Here is a 20270-nt window from a genome sequence, read left to right on the forward strand (position 1 = left end):
CCCGGGCTCCCCCTGCCTCTCCCCGCACCGGGACACCGGCCCGCCTCCCTCTCTCTCTTCCACTCCCTCAGGCGATGTGCGGTGCTGCCGCGAAGTGAAGTCGCCGTCGTCTCCGTCTCCTCGCCACCCCCGCCTTTCCACCCGCCACCTCCGGTGAACGGCGATCATGGGCGAGTGCGGAGCCCCCGGGGACGTCAACTCCAACGTGCTCATCTCCCGCAGCACCGGCGACGCGCAGCTCGACAAGGCGGTGTGGCAGTGGCTGAGCTGGGACAAGGTGGGTGTGTGGCGACCGGGGGGTTGGGGGGCGAAACGACGGCGGGATACCTCCTACCCCCCCCTCCAGTGGGGGCTTCACCGCCCTCCCGGGGCTGGTTTGTCATCGGTCCTATCCCGTGTGCCATCTTCCCGATGCTGAGGATGGCCTTTGGTCCCTTCTACATCCCCGGGGCCCTCCGCGTCCCCTCAGTGGGGCCTTCACCCCTGAGATCTCAGGGGGTGGCAGGCGTCCTTTGAAAAATAGCTATTGGGATCCAGACAAATCCGCAAAGGCTGCTGTGACTGAGAAATTTATAACCTGTGAGAGGTTAAGGTGGGTTGTGCGGCCGTCCAAGGGCTCTACCTGATGAAGGGATGGTATGATGTCATCTTACTGGCACATGGAGAACGGCACCTGCTTCATGTTGCTGCCGCTTCTTCATTAAGACACAAACGTGCGTCTCGTGAAATCAGGTTGAAGGAAGGATTGTTTAATGGCTTAAAATGCAGCTAGAGTCGAGTGGCATCATTTTGTTTTCCTTAGCTTCCCGAATTTAACAGCCTCCCCAGGGAAGACGCAGACTCCAGTGATTTAAGTTCTGGCATGCCTCTTTCCTTTTCACCTCCAACAGGGTGTCAGGAGCACTGCAGGCTTGGTTAGTTCTGATTAAACCATCCAAAGCAAATTTGGGGCCATAACAATAAAATATCGGAGGTTATTTTGTTTAAATCAGTGTTGAAACGGTTACTTTTGTTTTCAGCTGGTTTGTCAAAATGTCATGGCCTGTGCTTTAAAAAAAAACTTGGAGATGAGGGAGAGTAAACTACCAGTGCACCAGTGGTTTACGTTTGTCTGTGGTTTCTTTTTTTTTTTTTTTTTTTTTAGAATGATTGTCACTGTGTTTATACTGTTTCCTCTTTAGTTTCGTCCTGTCAGGATCAAAGCCCAAGGGCTACAAGTGAACTCTATGTGACAGCCCTTACATGAGCTTTCTGCCACTTGGAAATATGCTCTCTTCTTTCATTTTTGCAGGAATTAACACTAGCCATCTGCATGTTCTGCGCTCAGAGCTGCTTTTGGGAAAATATCTGGGAACAGTGGCATGGGGGAGAGGAGGAGTGGAAAAGGGAGATAGCATTCCTGGGAATACACTTGGTAACCCAGATTAAACTCCAGTAAATAGTTTGTTTTTTTTTTTTTTTAAATACAACTTCTGATTAGTGTATTAAAAGGTGTGGGGTTTTTTTAAACAGATTAATATATGTTTATACTAAAAATGTATGAAATAGGAGAACTTACACTTTTTAATGTTAAAGTTACTGGGGAAAAATATTTTGATTAAAGCTGGCAATAGTGAAGTATTACTGTTTCTATAGCTCCTTCCAGGGCTGAAATGAACCAATAAAATAAAAACTGAAGAGTCAGTTTGGTTGTACCTGTTTACCCTTGCTTCCCTAGGTGATAATCATGACTTTCCTACAAGGCTGCTTGAGCTTATTACTTGGAGAGATTTCAGAGGGAGTTCCTGTGAATTTTGGAAACTCAAAATCACCTGGAGAAGGAGGACTTGGTGCTCCTGCAGGAGAGGGGTTGCACGGGTGGTTTGGAAGCACTTGCAGGTGCTCTGTAGAGGATGTAAATGAAAGAGGCCATGGTGTTGTGGGGCAGGAAGGCGGGGAGAAACCAGCAAGTACAGCATCAGGAGGGTTTATTTGTCTGTGTCCTCGTATTTCACCACAAACCTAGGAAATGAGGTCTCTGTAGGTTTGCTGCTTATCAAACAGCTTGACAAGGAGCTGTCTCTGTCTCACCCCTTCCCCACCTGCAATTTCCTTGGCCAAAGTGACTTTTACTGCCTCTGATCAAGGAAAAATCTATGCACTACGTTCACAGCTGTATTTAGCTGTGGGGAGCTTTTGTCCTCTAACTTAATTGAAAATTGCTCTCTGTAATTAACTTTTAGAGCTGTGCTCTTCATCCTTTTTGATTTGGGTATATGTGCTAACCTTTTCTAAAACTGTAACTGATTACAGGCTGGGATGGGTGTGGGTGGGTGGATGAAACCTGACCATATGATGATCTTTCTGCTTTCCTGCTCTCTCACAGCAATATCAAGCGTCTTTATTAATGCTTCTGGCAACCAGCTTAAAGGAAGCTCACTAACTAAATCTCCCTCCTTTCCCATTCTCTTTCCTTAATTGCTGTGTGTTTACTTTTGTCTTGGAGGCATGAGGCTTTTTGTTCGGTCCTCATTGGTAAACTCTGTGAACAATTAGTCATTGTTCTATATTTTTCTCCCTTTAATTCCTCTTCATCTACTCTCTAATTTTCCTATTGTACTTCCACATCTGCCTTGAGTCTCCTAAAGGAGTCTGGCTTGTGTAGAAAGCTGTGTCAGAGCAGTTGTCTCCAAGAAAACGGCTTCTCTTTAGAGCAAACGTTAGAATTTTAGACCTTGGTTGTAGTAATGATTTTACGTGCTTGTCTTAAGTGGCTTTATAGAGTGGCAAGAATGTGCTACACACAGAGTGGCATGAAAATGAGATGTGCTCGGTACAGTAGCTGAGCATTTGCTGTAGGTAGCAGCAGAGGAGGTTTCAGTGTAAGTCTGAGGGTCAGATACTGGCTCAGCAGCTGGTGGGAGAGAACACTGGGATTAAGATCCTGACCTACTTAATGAAAAACATGGTACTAAAGAAAGAGTCACAGCTTTGCCTGAAAGTCAGAGTAAATAACGGCTGCCCTCTTGCCTCAGTTAGTCCTCACTCTGTAAAAATGAAGCCAAAGCTCAAGCTGTTGGCTGCTGGTTTATTAATTAGCCCTGTAGGATAGCTGGCAATGCTGCTGTTCCAGGGTGTGCTCAGTGTAGTGTAGCTTGGCTCATCTTCAATGAAGATATGGAGGAGTGTTCATACACAGACTGTTCCTGGGCTGTGGTGGTTGTGGTGGAGTGTACCTGTGAGAAGGGGATGTGCTGTGCTTATTGCAGAGTCATTGTTAGAACGTCACAGGCGGTGGAGGGGAAACATGAATTAGTTCTCCAGGAGCTACATGTGCAGGCCCCTTTCACTGTGCTCTTATTTTAATAATTCATGGACTCGTTGTCAGTGCACAAATCTAGCATGAGTAGCTTCCTACTTACTAACAAGGTGACTTGGTTGGCTTTCGGGCTTTTTTGGAGTGCCCCTCAGTGTTCTTTTAACTTTTGTGACTTTGAAGATGTATTTCAGGAGGAAATGGGCTTGGAAGTTAAAGACCAATAACCTGCTCCTGTTGTTCATCTGGCGATGTTTTTTCTTATTGAGACTTTTAAGTGAATTTTTAAGAATAGAAATGGGAAAATAAGGTCTAGGAATTGGCCAGAAGTGAGAAGAGAAGTTCTTCAAAATTACATGTTGCAAGCTCTAACATTAAAACATGGAAGATAACATTGTGAATTATTGAAATAGTTGATTCTGGGTAGACTGGGGCACAAAACCCATCTTGGTTCAACCAGTGCTACTGAGAGCACGTAAACAACTTTGTGAAAGGGGGGAAGCTCTGAAATAGCACGAGTACTGTGCTTCAGAGCCTGTTCTAAGAGATCAAACTATATGAAGTCCATCAGGATAGTCTTGAAACTTGTACTTCGTGGCATTACTGTCTATTGATAAATAAGCTATGTTGCTGTCTGTGTTGTCATGGAGGCAGGAATGGCTATCACCGTTCTGTGTATATGCACTAACTTTCAGATATCAGAAATAAGAGTTGAGCATTAAGACTTGCTTTGTGTAATTTCGAACTGCCCTGTGTTAGGTACATCTGAGTTCATAAATGTAAGTATTCGGTATACTGTGGGATCTTTTGTGTTTTTTTAACTGCAGGTCTACACATATTTGGGTGGTCTAATGATTTAAAAATTTTTATTCTGAATGAGATCATAATGAGAGAATTGCAGAAAGAAGGTAGTCTCACCCTTCCTTGTTATTATGCTTCCCCCTTGTTACCTGCCTGAACTGGCACAATATGTGTGCAGTTGTGTGGGGACTGGATCCAGGGCGGTGGGGGGAAGGGAGTGGATTTGTTATTGATCAGATTCACTGCAGCTGCATAAATGTTTTTCCTGACACAAGAAAGAGGCCAGCACATTAGTAGGAGCACTCTGGGAATGCGAGAACTGCCTCCTTCAGCAGCAGTGAGCTATAAAACACTACTACAATAAGTTTCAATCCAGTTTATTTAAAAAAAACAGTCTTTTTACAGTCATCTCCGCATGTCATGTAAGGTTCTTTGTTTTATACTGGGACAATATAAAAGAGGTGGCTTGTCTGCTGGCCTGTGCAGTTGGCTGCTGGGGAGCCCTGCAGCACCCAGTCCTGGTGCCTTCCACCCACCTGGCTTCCTCTGTGCAGCTCTCGGATTTATTCATAGGTACACTTTATATGTGTGTATTTATAGATGTGTGCACCTCACATACATATATACACTCACATATTTAAAGATGCATAAATATAAGGAAACAAGGACAGCAAAGAACAACCCCAAAAGCTTACCAAAAAAGACAGCATAAACTGGAAGAACCAGCCAATGGGTCCATGAATCAGAAACTTTATTTTGAGAAACTTTATGTACTTAAGGTGGGTGGTGGGGCAGTTACTCTGTTCATGGCTGTGGGGATTCTCTAGCTACCAGTGGGGCAATGAAGGGGCACAGAGCTGGTGGGTGGTGGAGAGATTACTTTGTCCATGGCTGTGGGGAGCTTCTAGCTACCTGTAGGACAATGATGGGGCATGGAGGTGGTAGAATACAGAGGTGGTAGGTGATGTGCAGATACCTTTGTCCTCAGCTATGGGGAGCCTCCAGCTGCCTGTAGGGCTATGACAGGGTGTGGAGGTGGTTGGTGGTAGGGTAGAGAGATGGTTGGTGGTGCAGTGCTCCCTTTGTCCCTGATTGTGGTGGACTTCTAGCTGCCTGTAGAACCGTAATGTGGTGTGTAGATGGAGGAATGGTGCAGAAATCCTTTTGCCCTCAGTTGTGGGTCGCTTCCAGTTGCCTGTAGGACCATAATGGGGTGTGGAGATGGAGGGCTGTGCAGAAATACCTTTGGCTACAACTGTGGGGTGCTTTCAGCTGCCTGTAGGACCATGATGGGTTGGGGAGAAGGTGAGTGGTGCAGAGATCCCTTTGTCCTTAGCTGTGGGGAGCTTCCATCTGCCTGTAGGACTATAATGGGGTGTGGAGATGGAGGGTGATGGGGTGCAGGGATGGTTGGTGGTGCAGTCCTTTGTCCATGACTGTGCTGAGCTTCCAGCTGCCTTTGAGACTGTAATGGGGTGTAGAGGTAGAGGGTGGTATAGAAATCCTTTTGCCCTCAGCTATGGGGAGCTTCCAGCTGCCTGTAGTTCTGTGATGCAGTACAGACTGGGGCTGTGTGTGTTTCCTTCCCTGTCATGGTTCTACAGGCGGCTGGTTCTACAGCCGTAGCGAAAGGTATCTCTGCACAACCCTCCATCTCCACACCCCATTATGGTCCTACAGGCAACTGGAAGCTCCCCACAGCTGAGGACAGAGGGATCTCTGCACTATCCACCATCTCTGAACACCATTCGCCCAATCTCTGAACCCTGTGGTGGTCCTACACGCAGTCCGAAGCTCCCTGCAGCTGAGGACAAAGGCAGCACTGCACCACTGAACATCTACGTACCCTGTCACCTTCTCCATAACCCATCATGGGCCCAGTTAAAATAGAATTAAAACCAGCAGGTCCTATCTGCTGCTCAGTTTGAAAGACTTGTGCTGCTGAGATTTGTGGATTTGAAGGCTAAATTCTGGATAAAGACATGTCCAGTGCTAAACCCTGCATCCCTGAGTTGCTGACTGCACTGAGGGCATCTCATTGTGGACGGTAGGACTCTCATCTTTCTCTCCCTAACGTGAACCAGAGATTTTGCCAGGGACTGTCCTGTGCTACACACTTCCGTTAAACACTGGAACAAAATACGTAAATTGATGTCCATCTCCTTGGTTCATTGCAGCAGTATTACATCCTCTTTAACTTACAGGACCGGAGGCCATGGGCACAAAATGAAACACAGGAGGTATCCTCTCAACACCAGGAAACACTTTTTTACTGTGGGGGTGACCGAGTATTGGCATAGGTTGCCCAGGGAGGTGGTGGAGACTCCATCCTTGGAGATATTCAGTAGCTGTCTGCACAGCTCTTAGTGTCCATGTCTGAGCAGGAGGGTTGGAAAAGATAAGTTTTTGTAAAATTTTGTAAAACAAAAATCTGCTTTAACTTTTTTATATGAACTGTACAAAATCTTCTACAAAAACAGAAGTAGTGAAATGAATGCCAACAGAAAAATGTTCCCTTGTTTACTGGATGTGATCTTACCGTGACCTTCAGGAAGAGCTGAGAACCAAGTGAAATCTGTGTGCTGTGAACTCTCTCAAATTGTTGAACAATGCAGTGATGTGGCCTGCTTTGCCTGTGACTCCTTCCTATTTTGTATGCTGAGCCACAGAATTAAATTAAAGGACATCAAGCTGTACTTCTGATTGTTCCTCTTGCCGTTAGTGTTTAGTCTTGTGTTGTCCTTTTTTCTGAAACGTGACTGTGGGTCTGTCATCAGAGAATTGCTAATTTGGAGCTTTTTACAATACTTTATCACAGATACAGGTCTCCGGGTTTTAGCATCCCTTAGAAAACGGCACAATGTGCCTGTCCCCCTCTCTGAGGGAAGCAGCATGTCAGCGGTGCAGTCTTCATGTGCTCTTTGCAGTACAGTGTGGCTGTAGTCATGCTGTTTGTGGCCTCGTACCCTCCAGGGTGGGTGGGCACTATTAATGCTACGTAGTGCTTGGCTGAGCCCGTCTTGTACGGTACGTGCAGCCTCCCTGCCTCAAGAACTCCTTGATTTTTGTGGGTTCAAAGTGGTGGTTGGGTGGTGGTTTTGATAGTGTGAAGACTTGAGTCCTCTGTATGTGGGTTGTATGACATATGGGGGAGGTATAGGGCCTTTGGGGACAGTATTGGAGGACTGGTTTTGGTGCATAGAACAAAACTATTCCATAGGTCACTCCAGAGAGGCAGAATAGATGTAGACTGTGCCTAAATCTTCTTACAAACTGGCTTCCTCCACTCTTATGGGCTCCCTACCAGAAGAAGCCGACTGTTACGGAGGTGGTGTGGCTCATTGAGGGACCAGGATTTGGGAACACAACAGAACAAGACGAACTTGCAGTGTAAGTGTACTGCCAGTGGGTTGGCAGACACAAGGGATGTTCTGTAGGGAACTATCTGCCTCTCCAGTGCAGTACGTAGAGGCTGTGATTTGCTCTACTGTCAACTTTCCCTTTCCTGCTGCAGTAACTAGCCTGAGTAACTGCTTGCCTACCATTACCAAACGATTTTCACATAAAAATGTTGGTGTGGTTGCTGACTAGAAAACAAACATTTGTTGCTTAGCAAGAGGGAATAAGAACCTACCATTTCTAAGGGAAATTGTAAATGAGAACTTGATGCAAGTGCAACTGCTGGTTTTAAGTTGTGTACATAAGGTGATTAGCTGTGCCGTGGCCATTGCTCCCTTTCTCTTTGTTAGGAATTCCTACAAAGAGATACTCTGGTGTGTTTGGGACTTAAGAACTGACCCTGATTTTATTTGGAAAAAAAAGCTTAAAAACAATTGCTGATGAAAAAGCAAAGGCTGGCTGGCAAAGCTTGATGCACTAAATTTGTGGCTGTCAAATTTGCTGAGTTCTAAGCAAATTTGAGACCTTCCCTCTCCCCCGCTCAACTTCCTCCAGGCTACATAGGCAAAGAGTGTCTGCAAATGAAAAAAATGATTGCTATGAGAGTTGTAAACTGCCACTTATTTTGACAGGATATTAGCTTTGAAACCGAACTCTGGCAGTAAGTACACATTATTAACATGATTGGGAGAGAAAGAGCCAGTACGAAATACTCAGCTAATGCCCTTGTGCTTTAATTCTCCAGTTGTTTTGGATTGTGTATCCTGATGAGCTACAAAAAAGTGTACTTCTGTGTAATTCTGTCTCAGTAGGCAAGTGTGTAGTCCATGGAAAACTGAAGATGAAGAGGCATAACACTGAATTCAGCAGAGAATATATCTCTTTGTTTAATAAAACCTCAAGCCTTTCTTAAATGTGTTGGTGTTGCAGAGTCTCAGCTGCTACATTGGATTGCAGTGGGACATGACCCCACAGTTCTGCCCTACATCTGATTCTGGCAGTAAATTTTTATAAGTAGTTGTTGAAAGTATATCTCGCATACCCAATAGGCTCATCCCCTTCCCTTTTCTTAAAAGCCATTATAACCACTTTTAAAATTTAACTCCTCAGGACCACTGATAGAGGCCATGTAAAGTTCCTGACTGAGGGAATAACAGGTAACTTGCCAAAAAACCCCCACTTTATGAGGAAGTACTATTAGCTTTCTAGAGGTGGCATGTATAGATATTAGTGTAATAATTTTACAGGAAAAAATAACGCAGAACTTTTTTTTTTTTCTGGTGCTCATGTAAGTGCAGAACTATGTTCAGACTCTTAACCACGTAGTGATCTGTCTCTGTCCTAAATGATTCTTGTTTCTATTTCTTTTTGGCAGTGAATCTGAAGTCCTGAAGGGGAGGTTCTGATAGTCTCATTCTCTCTCCTCCAGGCTTGTTAGTAACGCAAAACCCTGCTCTCGGTGAGAATGAGAGGATTACCTGAATGTACGTGGTAGAGTCTCCTTGAAATGGGATAGGAAAACATTGCCTGACCTCTGGTTACTCTTTGCTTCCCATGTATCAAATGGCAAGCTTCAAAGCTATTTAAAAATTAAGAATGCTTCACAAATTTACATCTTTAAAATGGTAGATAAAGATCTCTGAGGGCACTCTTGTCAGGTTTGTAGGTGCTGCTGGCTTGGAAAGCAGACAGTTGAGGGCAGAGCTGCTATTTAGGGGGAGGTAGACTGGGGGAATGGACCAGCAGGGCCATTAAGTTAAGTTCAACGAGGACAGGCTGCACTTGGGAAGGAGGAACACCTTGTGGCAGTGCTGGGAGTCTCTGTAGGCAGGAGCCAGCGTGCCCCCCTGACTGGAGGAGGTCGACAGCATCCTGGGCCATTGTGGGGAAGAAATTATCTCCCTTTACCCAGCACTTGTTACCCTGCATCCAGATACTGCATCTGGTTTTGGGCTCTCCGGTACAAGATAGATATGGACAAACTGGTGTGAGTTCAGCAGAGGGGCTCCAGGATGGTTGGAGGGTGGAGCGCTCACCCTGGGAGGTGAGTCTGAAGGAACTGGTATGGTTTCTCCTACTTATCCTCTCCCTGCTGGACCAAGGCAGGGGGGAATGTGAAAGCCACAGCCGCAAACCCAAACTCCAGCCCAGCCATCAGCCAGAGGCACCTCTTTCCTTCCCTGTCCCTTTTCTGGCCCCAACAGTGTTTGTTCAGGTAGCACGAGCCTCTCCTTTGAGGGCCCTGGTCACTGTCACCTTATCTGCTGCCTCCTTGCGCACTTCTGGCAGAGGCCAGGACCCCTTCCCCACCCGGAGCAGGAGGAACAGCATCTGTTGCTTCTTGATTGCTGCCTTCTCCTGCCTCCTGACCTATGTATATGTGTGTGTGGCTGCGAGGGCTGGGGTCCTATGGAGTGGTGGCTGCTTCTCAGATGCATGGAAAGCTGCTTTGCTGGTTGCAGAGGTCCCCCTACCCCTGTAGGATGGGTGGGTCTCACCTCCCTCCCCAGTGCTGCCCTCTTCCCTGCCCTCTTTGCCTTTGGGAGGTTGGTCCTGGTTGGCTCGAAGGACCCTGCTCTGCCAGATGCTTTTTCCACCAGTAATTCATCCTCTGAAAGCCAGTAGCTGCATGGGGCTCACAGGCTTTGAAGGGTCCATCTGTCCCTTTTTTGGGGGGAGTCAATGCTGTTGCTGCCAGACATCCTGCCCTGTGCTGAGCTCAGGCCTGTGCACATGTGTTCCTATCGCAGTATCCACACTCTGCTAAAGCCACGGCACTGAAATGGACTCAGCCTCTTCTTCCCCCCCCGCCCTTCCCTAACCGCTTCCCAGTGTCAGATAGCAACCTCAGCCTAGTTACTGGGATATTCCCAGCTTATCTTCTCAGGGCAATGAGGGAGAAACTGGTACCTGTCAGTCAGCCCTTGAACCCTTCTGCGTATCCTTACTAGATGAGTCACCAGCACTTCTAGAGCGGCTGGGGGGCTCATATAAAGAACTCACATCAGTACCAACTTTTCTCCTGTAAATTCTGTTCCATAGGTCAGTCAGGTCAAACAAAAAGCCCAGTATACTCATCTGCTAAAAAACCAGTATAATGCCGTACCCTAGAAAAGACAAGCCGTGTTGGTGGGGTAAGGCTGCAGGCACTGAGCTCACCACAGCACCTTTGTCCCTGTCTCTCACCCTCTGTGCCTCCCTCAATGATGCTGCACTTGCTGGCATGATGCTGGCGTCCCTACCCCGACCTGGCTTCCCTGAGCCTCTCTGCTGGCCTCGAGTGCTTCAGTTTCTCCTCCAGAAAGTCTTGTGTGCCACCAGCACAGAGATTTGGCATGCATGATGGATACTGAAGGAAATACTGTTATCATTGACATCAGGGAGGTGATTCTGTCCCTCTATTCTGCTCTGGTGAGATCCCACCTGGAGTACTGCATCCAGCTCTGAAGTGCCCAACATAGGAAAGACATGGACCTGGTGGAGCGGGGCCAGAGGAGACCACAGAGATGCTGCGAGGGCTGGAGCCCCTCTGCTGGGAGGACAGGCTGGGAGAGTTGGGGTTGTTCAGCCTGGAGAAGAGAAGGCTTCGGGGAGACGTTATTGCAGCCTTCCTAAGGCTCCCTAAGTACCTAAAGGGGGCCTACAGGAGAGCTGGGGAAGGACTTTTTACAAGGGCATGTAGTCATAGGAAGAGGGGGAATGGCTTCAAACTGGAAGAGGGGAGATTGAGATGAGATATGAGGAAGAAATTCTTACCTGTGAGGGTGGTGAGCCCCTGGGGCAGGTTGCCCCGAGAAGCTGTGGCTGCCCCATCCCTGGAGGTGTTCAAGGCCAGGTTGGACGGGGCTTGGAGCAACCTGGGCTGGTGGGAGGTGTCCCTGCCCATGGCAGGGGGTTTGAACTAGATGATCTTCAAGGTCCCTTCCAACCTAAACCATTCTATGACATCCCTGTGCTGCTTGACTTAAGAAGCAGCACTGAATTCTGTGGGCTCTTCAAATCGCTAGACCCATGAGAAGAATTTGAATTGCGTTGTTAGGGCCATTGGGGACACAATGATATCTTTGAGCATTGCTTTTATTCAGGAATGACTATTTTTGTATGAAACAGCCTAGTTGAGTTCTGCTTAAGACAGGAAGCTTTAGGCAGTGTCATGTTGCAATTTTTTTTTTAAAGGATATTAAAAATAATGTCCAAACACTGTACTTGATAATCTAAGGAACTTCTCTCTTGCTTACACTAGACTTCGGTGTTGTGGTTGACAGAGCTTAATGACATACTAATCCAGGCAACGGTTAAGAGCGAGCACTTCAGTTGTTCCGAGTTTGTGTTTCTAAGCTAATTGAGTTTGGTGCTAACAGCGTGCTGCTGCCGTGCTTGGCTTCAGAAGCTTGAGAAATTCTTTTCGAAGCAGTGATCTGATATAGTGATTTTTGAATACATCAATGAACTACTTAAAGCTGCTAGTAAGCCTCTCACCTCACCATCGTGTAACTGCATCCGTAGGTGGGATTCATGGTATTTCCTTGGAACTTAGAAATACAATGGGATGCTGTGTAGCTTGACTAATCTGATTTACCCTCCTAGTGCCTCTTGCTTCATGTGGCAGGAAAGTTAGTGTTGGAGAGAGTGACTGTGCGGTGACACTAATGACTTCAGAAAATAAGCTTTGTATAAAGGTGCACTAGACTTTCTTCTTCACAGCTCCAGTCTCTTTAATATTAAAGTCTGTTGTGTGTTTTAACATTGCAACTATTCTGCTTTGAAAAATGAACCTTCATAAGAACTACTGTGAAACTTTCAGATGTATTACTTTATTTCATGACCGTAAAGGAAAGCAGAAAAAAAAACCCCAAAACTGTTTGGTGATTTTTTTTTTTTTTTGAGAATTTGCAGTAGGGTTAGACTTCAATGGTAGAAGCAATTGTTATCTTTTAGCCCCACCTGACTGCAGTGCCTTTTGAAATTCTAAGTTTAGGATGGCAGATGGTGTTGGTACTCAAGCAGCATGTTGCAAGAAGCTGAACTGACCCATAGATGCTTTGAAGCTCCAACTTGAGAAAAACTGGAAAGCAGGAGACGATGAAAAGCAGTAAGGCTCGTGCCACGGACGGTTGTGATAACACTAGCCTTGAGATCAGTCTCCTAATGCTATCGAATGCATAACCCAGAGCGTGTGACAGATAATTACCACATAGAAATTTATAGCAAGTCTTGTAAAATTCCTTTTCTGTTGCCCCAGGAATTTCTCCTTTAGCTTGTGGTTTTTGTTTTTTTTTATATATACCCCTCCTTTATTCTTTTCTGATTGCAAGAAATTTTAGGTTACTGACTGCAACCTGAGCAAATTAATACATTATTTGGGTGCTATTTTGGCTGACTGATTTTTGTTCCCTAGGAAATAAGGTAGTTTCAATCAAAAATGTATGTTAGTCTATTTGTAAAATACGTGTTTGTGCTATTGCTTCAGGAAAGTCTTGCCTCAGTTTTGCAAAACTCCAGACCATAAACTGTGCAATGTACTACATGTTACTCTATTTTTGCAGGCAAGCGATACAGTGTATCCTGAAAAGCTATTAACGATGCTGTGTAATTTAGTAACCTTATTCTAAAGCAAAATGATGTATTGAATTATGATAGTGTCAAATGAGGTTTCTGTCTACTCTTGCCTCAGACTCTCTGCAGATTAGGCATCTGTTTTCTGGTTGGCTGCCTGTGAACAACTAAAAGAGAACTTTTCACTTTTGGGATTTAATATTTGTTGTGCCCCGTTGTTTTTGTTTTATTTTTAGGCCTTTTTTTTTTTATTGTGAGTAATGGCTTGCTTTGGTTGCAGAGCCGTCTGAGAGCCTGAGCAATAATGGCTTGCCTTTTTATTTTAAGGCACAGTGCAATTTTATTTTAAATTCACATGTCCCATCCTGCTAGTGTTTGAGATGTTACCAAGCTGTGGAAATAGTTTCGGATTTTTCAGCAGGTTTAAAGGAGTGTTTTTTTCCTAATGAAAGTATGTGGCTCATATCATTGTGTTTTTCCCAGCATTTTTCAGATCCTCCTGAAGGACTTCCCTCTGTGCAGAGTGTGTGGCAGCGCAGGAGCTGAGCCTGGCTGACCTCTATTTTAAATGTCAGGGTTTGCTTCACCCTTGCCTTTCAGATTCCAATTGCTTTTTTTAACCCTTCCTTGGGACCCTGCTTGAAGCAGCACTGTTTTACAGAAGCACTTGAGTGGCCTGAGCTGTACTGTTGTACAGCTGAAGGAATTATTGTTTACAGCTGTGTATCTGTTGCCTTCTACACGGTCTGTGTTGGTGGCAAGCCTGGCTGGGTTGCGCTGTGTTTATAGGAGCTGTGAAATGTCTTGTCCAAACTGGATGTCAATAGACAGGCTGAGTTTCTTGACCAAATGATTTATAAAGCCTTCAAATTTTATAAAATATGGGTACTCGCTCATCCGCTTCTCTCCAAAGAGCATCCTGTGGCTGAATCACTCCCTATTGGTACGTGTTGTAAAAGGATGCATTTCAATATTCTTCTGTTGTTGTTTTTCTTTGTCAAACTGGACTGGCCTTCTCTCACTTCCCCCCAGGTCTTCCCAGGCATGTCCAGGATAGTCTGTTGGTATTACTGTGACTATCTCATTCTAAAGTTTCCCTATTTTGTCCTATTGTTTCCTCGCCTCAATATTAGTTGAGGGTGCAGAATAACTATGACAAACAAATGGAGTGTGTGTATGTGTGTTTTGTACACATGGAAGTTTGTAGCTTCGACAGTGATGCAAGTTTGGGAAAATACTGAATGAACAGAGGGAGATTTTAATAATCATAAAATGGTTAAAGTTGGAAGGGACCTTAAAGATCATCTAGACCAACCCCCCTGCCCTGGGCAGGGCCACCTCCCCCCAGCCCAGGTTGCTCCAAGCCCCGTCCAACCTGGCCTTGAACACCTCCAGGGATGGGGCAGCCACAACTTCTCGGGTCAACCTGCCCCAGGGGCTCACCACCCTCGCAGGCAAGAATTTCTTCCTCAGATCTCATCTAAGTCTCCCCTCTTCCAGTTTGAAGCCATTCCCCCTCATCCTATGACTACATGCCCTTATAAAAAGTCTCTCCCCAGCTCTCCTGTAGCCCCTTTAGGTACTGGAAGGCTGCAATAAGGTCTCCCTGGAGCCTTCTCTTCTCCAGGATTGTAGCATTTCCTACCTTAAGGTAAATACTCGAATTAAGCCTTTCAGAGATGTGTATAATCAATGCCTCAGCTGAACGGGGAGTGGGAGTAAATATATTCTTTATACTTGGGAATGACAAACGGGTTGCCTGTGCCCCTTTCTCCAGCTTCCTGCCGTGATTGTGCTGTCCTTAGGCCTTTTCCTAGGTGTCTGCTCTCGGGGTGCTGGACTACCCAGCCCTTTGGTCTTACCTGCTACGGCTGCTTTCAGGGAACGGCGGAGCAGCTGACAAGCGAGTCTCTGCTGCGACATGCGCTGTACAACCATCAGTGCCTAACTGCAGGGAGCTCTTGGTTCTGATAGCCACGCACGTGTGGGCGAAGCGGTGTAACAGTTGGCTGCCAACATACCAGAAAGGGGGAATGTCTCTGGCTCTTCCATATGAACCATAAGACTTTATATATAGATATACATCAAATTAACTGATTTACATAGTCTTTTGTTTTTAAATGTTTCTTCTGAGTAGGTTAGTGGGTGTATATTTTGCTGGTTTTGGGGGGCAGATCATAAAGCATCTGCTATCTTTGTGTTCTCTGACAAACAGTAAAGTTATGTTTCACTAAGGTGAGTACTGCTTTTGGGAACAAAATTTTTCTTCAGCAAGATGCTCTTAAACGTACATCCAGTGACTTCTTCCGAGAATTCTTTGTTTAGTGGGCCTACCATGTATGGTGTGTAAGATGCATTTTTTCTGAACTTTTAAGTAATTGAAGAAACTTGGTTTTAATTCTCTGGGTTTTACTGACAAGATTGAGACCCTCCTAACTACAATTTAATTTGAAGTAAAGTTTAAAGTGTGGTGAAAGTGGCTGTTAAGATGATGCCTGTAATACTTACCTTCAGGAGCAGCACTTTTTGTTTTTCTCAGCCCATTTATATCCAGTGTATATACTGAGGGGGGGAAAGTGTCAGAAATGGCTGGGAGTCTCTGACAGAGGGAAACACCCACCTTTATTTGCCAGTTTGTGATAAATAGGGGCTTTGACTCTCTTGTACGTACCTTGCTAACGATTAATGTAACTTGAAAAGATAAGCTTTATTTTTGGTTTTACCATGTCAGCTTTATTTTACTGTGCCTGTTTACAGACCTTTCCTGCGGGTGGGGAGGAAGGAAGTGCTGCTTTGAAGTTAGGATTTTTGTCTGTCTTCCAGCAGCGCGGATCGAGAATTAACTTGTGCTACCTGCCTTGGAAAAACCTGTTTTAACGTCTGTGCTCCTCACTTACAGGCTTCTTGTAGGTGGAAGGTGTATTAATGACTGGGCAAACACATCAACATATCAATGTCAGCGAGAGCTCTTCAATCTCTTATTTATAAGTACAATACAGAAAAGAGAATACAATAGAAATGAGAGTTACAATGAAGCCTAGTTTGTGCAGACAGGTGTTTTATAGGATAGGAAGAACTTGTTGCACTGCAGAACTAGGAATTATTTAAAAACAACGAGCGTATAATTCAGATCCTGATTTCAAGAACTAAATAAAGGCCTTAATCTTCTTTTGCAGAACCAAAAAACAAAAGAACAGATTGAAAGCTTGCTACAGAATGGAAAGCATAAAGAATTACGGGATCGTCTCTGCTGCAGGCTGACCTTTGGGACTGCCGGGCTTCGCTCTGCTATGGGAGCTGGTTTTTGCTACATTAATGATCTTACGGTGATCCAGTCGACGCAGGTAAGCTGTGTATGAGAGGACTGAATGGTTTCACAGTGAATGTTTGGGTCATACAGTGTACCACTGAAATACAAGCTGAGGGGGAAACACAGCAGCCGTTCAACAGTAGAGTGATAGCATGAAATGTTTAGTGCTGGAAGAAAATAAAGTAGCTTGAACAGGTTTAATTGGAAATCCTAGGAGGCAGAATATAATCACTTCCACTGGAATTTGGCCAGTAGTTAAAGTCTGTTATACTGCTCTGAAGTTGGAAATCCTCTGCTGTCATAAGAACTTTTAGTATTTCCCAAAAACTAAACAAAAAAACCCAAGAAATCCCGAAAAGCAAACCCACCCCCAAACAAACAAGCTTTTTCTTTAATTTTTAGCTGAAGTTGTGAATAGCTATACAAAAATAACAGGTTTTGCTAAGAAAATGAACAGGAAGATGAAAAAGCAAATGTAGACTGTGAAGAACATCTATACTGTAAATTGTTTAACTTCTGGGAAATTCTTCCAGTAACGCTGGTTGTGTTACCTTCATCTGGTTTGGATAATTGTAGAAAATATTGTGGTTAAGTACATGGGTATTACTGTAGATCTCTCTGTAGCTCTTGGCACTTTTTTAAGTAGAGATGCAAGAAAGTAATTTGAGAAATGAACTTAAACTCTCAAACTACGAATCTTGTGTTACATATTGTATGAGAGATGTTGATGATTCATGGTTTATGATTTAATATGTGTGTATTTGGGTTAGAGATGTCGTTATAGAATTATTTGCTAAGAAAACATTGTAAACAAATGTTGATCTTTTTGAGGACTAGTTCTTTGAAGTTTGGAGGTGAGTATTTTGGGATAGATTTCTTGATGTGAATATAGACAGGGAGGTTTTGGAACTTAGATGTAGCTCTTGACTGCCATTTTCATACTTGTGTATGAGAGTTGTTGGAAGGGGTCTGATGGGATGGGTGTGCTTGTGGGGTAAAGTTTGGGCCAGGGAGGCTTTAGTCCTAATTTCCTGCTCCTCTGCCAGAGATTAGGTTCCGTTTGCTGGTGGTGCTGGATGTACATTTAGAAGGACACAAAAGCTGGTACGTGGAGTTGAGAAGCTGGGTAGAGGCTACAGTGGGGACATGAATGGTATCAGTGCTTTGGTGGGAATGACTGGTGGCAGAGATTCCTCACTTCTGACGCATCTTTTTCTTGAACCGCGTTTTAGGGTCTTCTGACTAGCTGTTTAAGTTGATTAACAACCAGAAATACAATTTTCTAGACTTGTTTCTTTAGTATCTTTTACCCTCCTCTTTTCTTCTGTTGGTTTTGGTCGTGCATACCAGAAGAGGGCTGGAAAATGATCAGACTCTTCTCCATTTCCCTCCCTGCTTCTCTTTCAAGCAATATTAATGAGTTGTATGTGTGTTGATTGTCCAAATAAATCAGCCTGGTGATTAAGCCTGATATTAATCATCTCCGCTTTTCTTTGAAGCGCGGTTTTGTTCAAGGGCAGACGATATATTCTTTCTCAAAGGACTTGGTACCCAGTTGTCTCACTTCTTTCCCCACCTTTTCGATAAATGCCTTTGGAAGGAACCGTTGATGTTGATTTAATTTTTGATCAAAATTATTCCGTGCTCCTTTTCTATATTGCTATCTCATAGTGGATTTGTTCTTAAATTCATTTCTTGTACAGTACCAGGGTGCTTTTCAGCTGATGTGTTCCCCTATCAATTTTTCCCCAAACCACATTGATTAAATAACTACTCTTTACAACTAAACTTCATAACAAATTAATTCAGAGTATGTTTGAAATTGATATTATCCAGACTTCGAGGATGTGAAAGAAGAGTCTGAATTTGAGCGTTGATTTATCTGGGGTTGCAGTTCTGTTACTGTTGTTCCTGACTTCAGTAGGCATTCTTGCACATACTTTATTGTAAATATTAAGCAAAAAGCAGTTGGATTCATCATCTGCAAAGTATAGCTTTCTTTCACCTCAGTGAAGGTAGTGGGAAGCAAGGAAAGAGAAGTATCGAATCCTTGTGAGAATGAATAGCATGAGTCAGAAAATGGATGTTCTGTATTTCCTTTCTTTATGCACATATGAAATAGAAATAGTTTTGGACTGTGTACGTTAAATATACTTAAACATCAAGGCCGGGTTGGACAGGGCTTGGAGCAGCCTGGGCTGGTGGGAGGTGTCCCTGCCCATTGGCAAGGGGATGGAAACTGGATGATCTTTAAGGTCCCTTCCAACCCAAACCATTCTATGATCCCATCTGTTCCCACCTTAAGTCTTGACTGTTGAAAATATAATGAACTGATGTATTTGTAACCATTGTACTTGGTACATCAATAAGAAGTTTTCATTATGACAAACCTATTGAATCTTATCTACTTTGTCAGGTACTTTTTTATAAACGGAGCTTCAGCCATATGACAAAAGGTCGTTTATTACATGAGTTGCAAAGGGTTGATAAAATCTCTTATTTAATACTGTGTACTTCAGCATTGTAAAATCGTCGTCTCTTTGCAGGTTAATGCTCTGATACAAGTCCCTCAGTAGACATGACTGAAATAATTTGTTTTCTGTTGGCTCAGGGTGAAGTGGTGTGCTTAAAACTTGGACGAGCTGGGACTTGGTTAAGCTGTTTGACATACTGCTAATGTCCGACTCCTACAACCGGAGACCAAACTCTTGCGGTGAAACCAAATTCCAATAGCTGTTTATACAGGCTTTGAAAAGAATAGAAGTAGCATGTTGGAGGTCACTGGTCATGTTTGAAACCCAGCCTTATATTTTTTTCCTCTTTAGTATCATCTTGGGTCTGTGTAACAGAAAGTTTGCTTTAGGTTTCTAGTCTCTAAACTGGACACATCTTAGAATGACTCTTCCTTTAATTCTGGCTTTTCTGAGCTGAGTATGCCAAACTCATCTGCCACAAATACTATATTGGTATGAACAAAACTACTGATGTGGTACAGGTGGTCTTCGCTGATCCAGTGGGGAAAAAGCTGGAGAGATTAAGAAAAAAATAGTTTAAAAACTAGCAGTTTGCCAGGGATGGAATTGTTAAGAGTAGTGAAGTTGGTTTAAACAAGTCCGGTTTTCTTTGAAGCAGAGTAAACATCTTGATAATGCAGAGGAAGTTAATAATAGTCACTTTGCTTTTTGGCCTTTGCAGTGGGTTGAATTTGAAGTCGCTCACGCTCCCAGCGCCTGAACGTTGCATGCTGCCTTTGTGTTTCCAGTCTGGCGAAAGCGTGACTGAGCTTGGATGGGCTGACTGATCCGCATTCTTGGCAGAAAGTGAAAAGTTTCGTTTGGGTCAGTAGGGAATGTTGTTTGCAAGTTCAGTTTCAGGGGTATTACTGGTTTCTGAAAGTAGCAAACTGGGTTGTATTCATTTGCTCCCTCTGTGGAGCTTCTATTTTTAGTTGTTTATTAAAGCCACATATCATGTTAGAAAAAGCAATCTGTTGTGGAGACACAGTCTCGGGGAAGTGGATTAGAACTTGTTTCTGAAGTAAACTGCATCAGATTTGATCTCTTTGTTCGAGTACTCTTGTTTCAGAAGCTAATGACATTAACAGTTTTGCTGGACCGAACCTGAAAATGGGCAACCCTGTCTCTCTATTTGTTCTTACGTGCTACAGGAATAAATGGTTATTCAAAAAAGTAGATTTCAGTGTAACTAAAATATTTCCTTTAGTTAAAATAAACTTTAGTTAATTTGCATGCTGTGTTCTTCGTTTGCATGATTATATTGGTATCATGAAAAGTCAGATCCAGAAAGGTACAGAATATCCAGAAGTTGCTTTTGACCCTTCTGAAGATTGTAGATAGTAACCTAGGCACAGAGCCTAGATATTGCTGCTCAAGTGTTGCTTTTTTCCTG

At 44.1% G+C, this 20270-nt stretch overlaps 1 protein-coding gene across 1 annotated transcript in view; it reads left to right on the top strand.

Annotated features, from left to right (window-relative positions):
• Positions 1–166: 166 nt before the first annotated feature.
• The window catches only part of PGM2L1 (phosphoglucomutase 2-like 1), a 41833-nt gene continuing 21729 nt past the window's right edge, over positions 167–20270 (top strand). Inside the window, exons 1-2 of the mRNA XM_009891001.1 lie at positions 167–277; positions 16228–16395. Of these exons, the coding sequence (XP_009889303.1) occupies positions 167–277; positions 16228–16395 (279 nt within the window). The remainder of the gene's footprint in view (positions 278–16227; positions 16396–20270) is intronic.

Source organism: Charadrius vociferus, unplaced genomic scaffold, assembly GCF_000708025.1.
Source record: "Charadrius vociferus isolate BGI_N301 unplaced genomic scaffold, ASM70802v2 scaffold407, whole genome shotgun sequence".
Taxonomy (NCBI): domain Eukaryota; kingdom Metazoa; phylum Chordata; class Aves; order Charadriiformes; family Charadriidae; genus Charadrius; species Charadrius vociferus.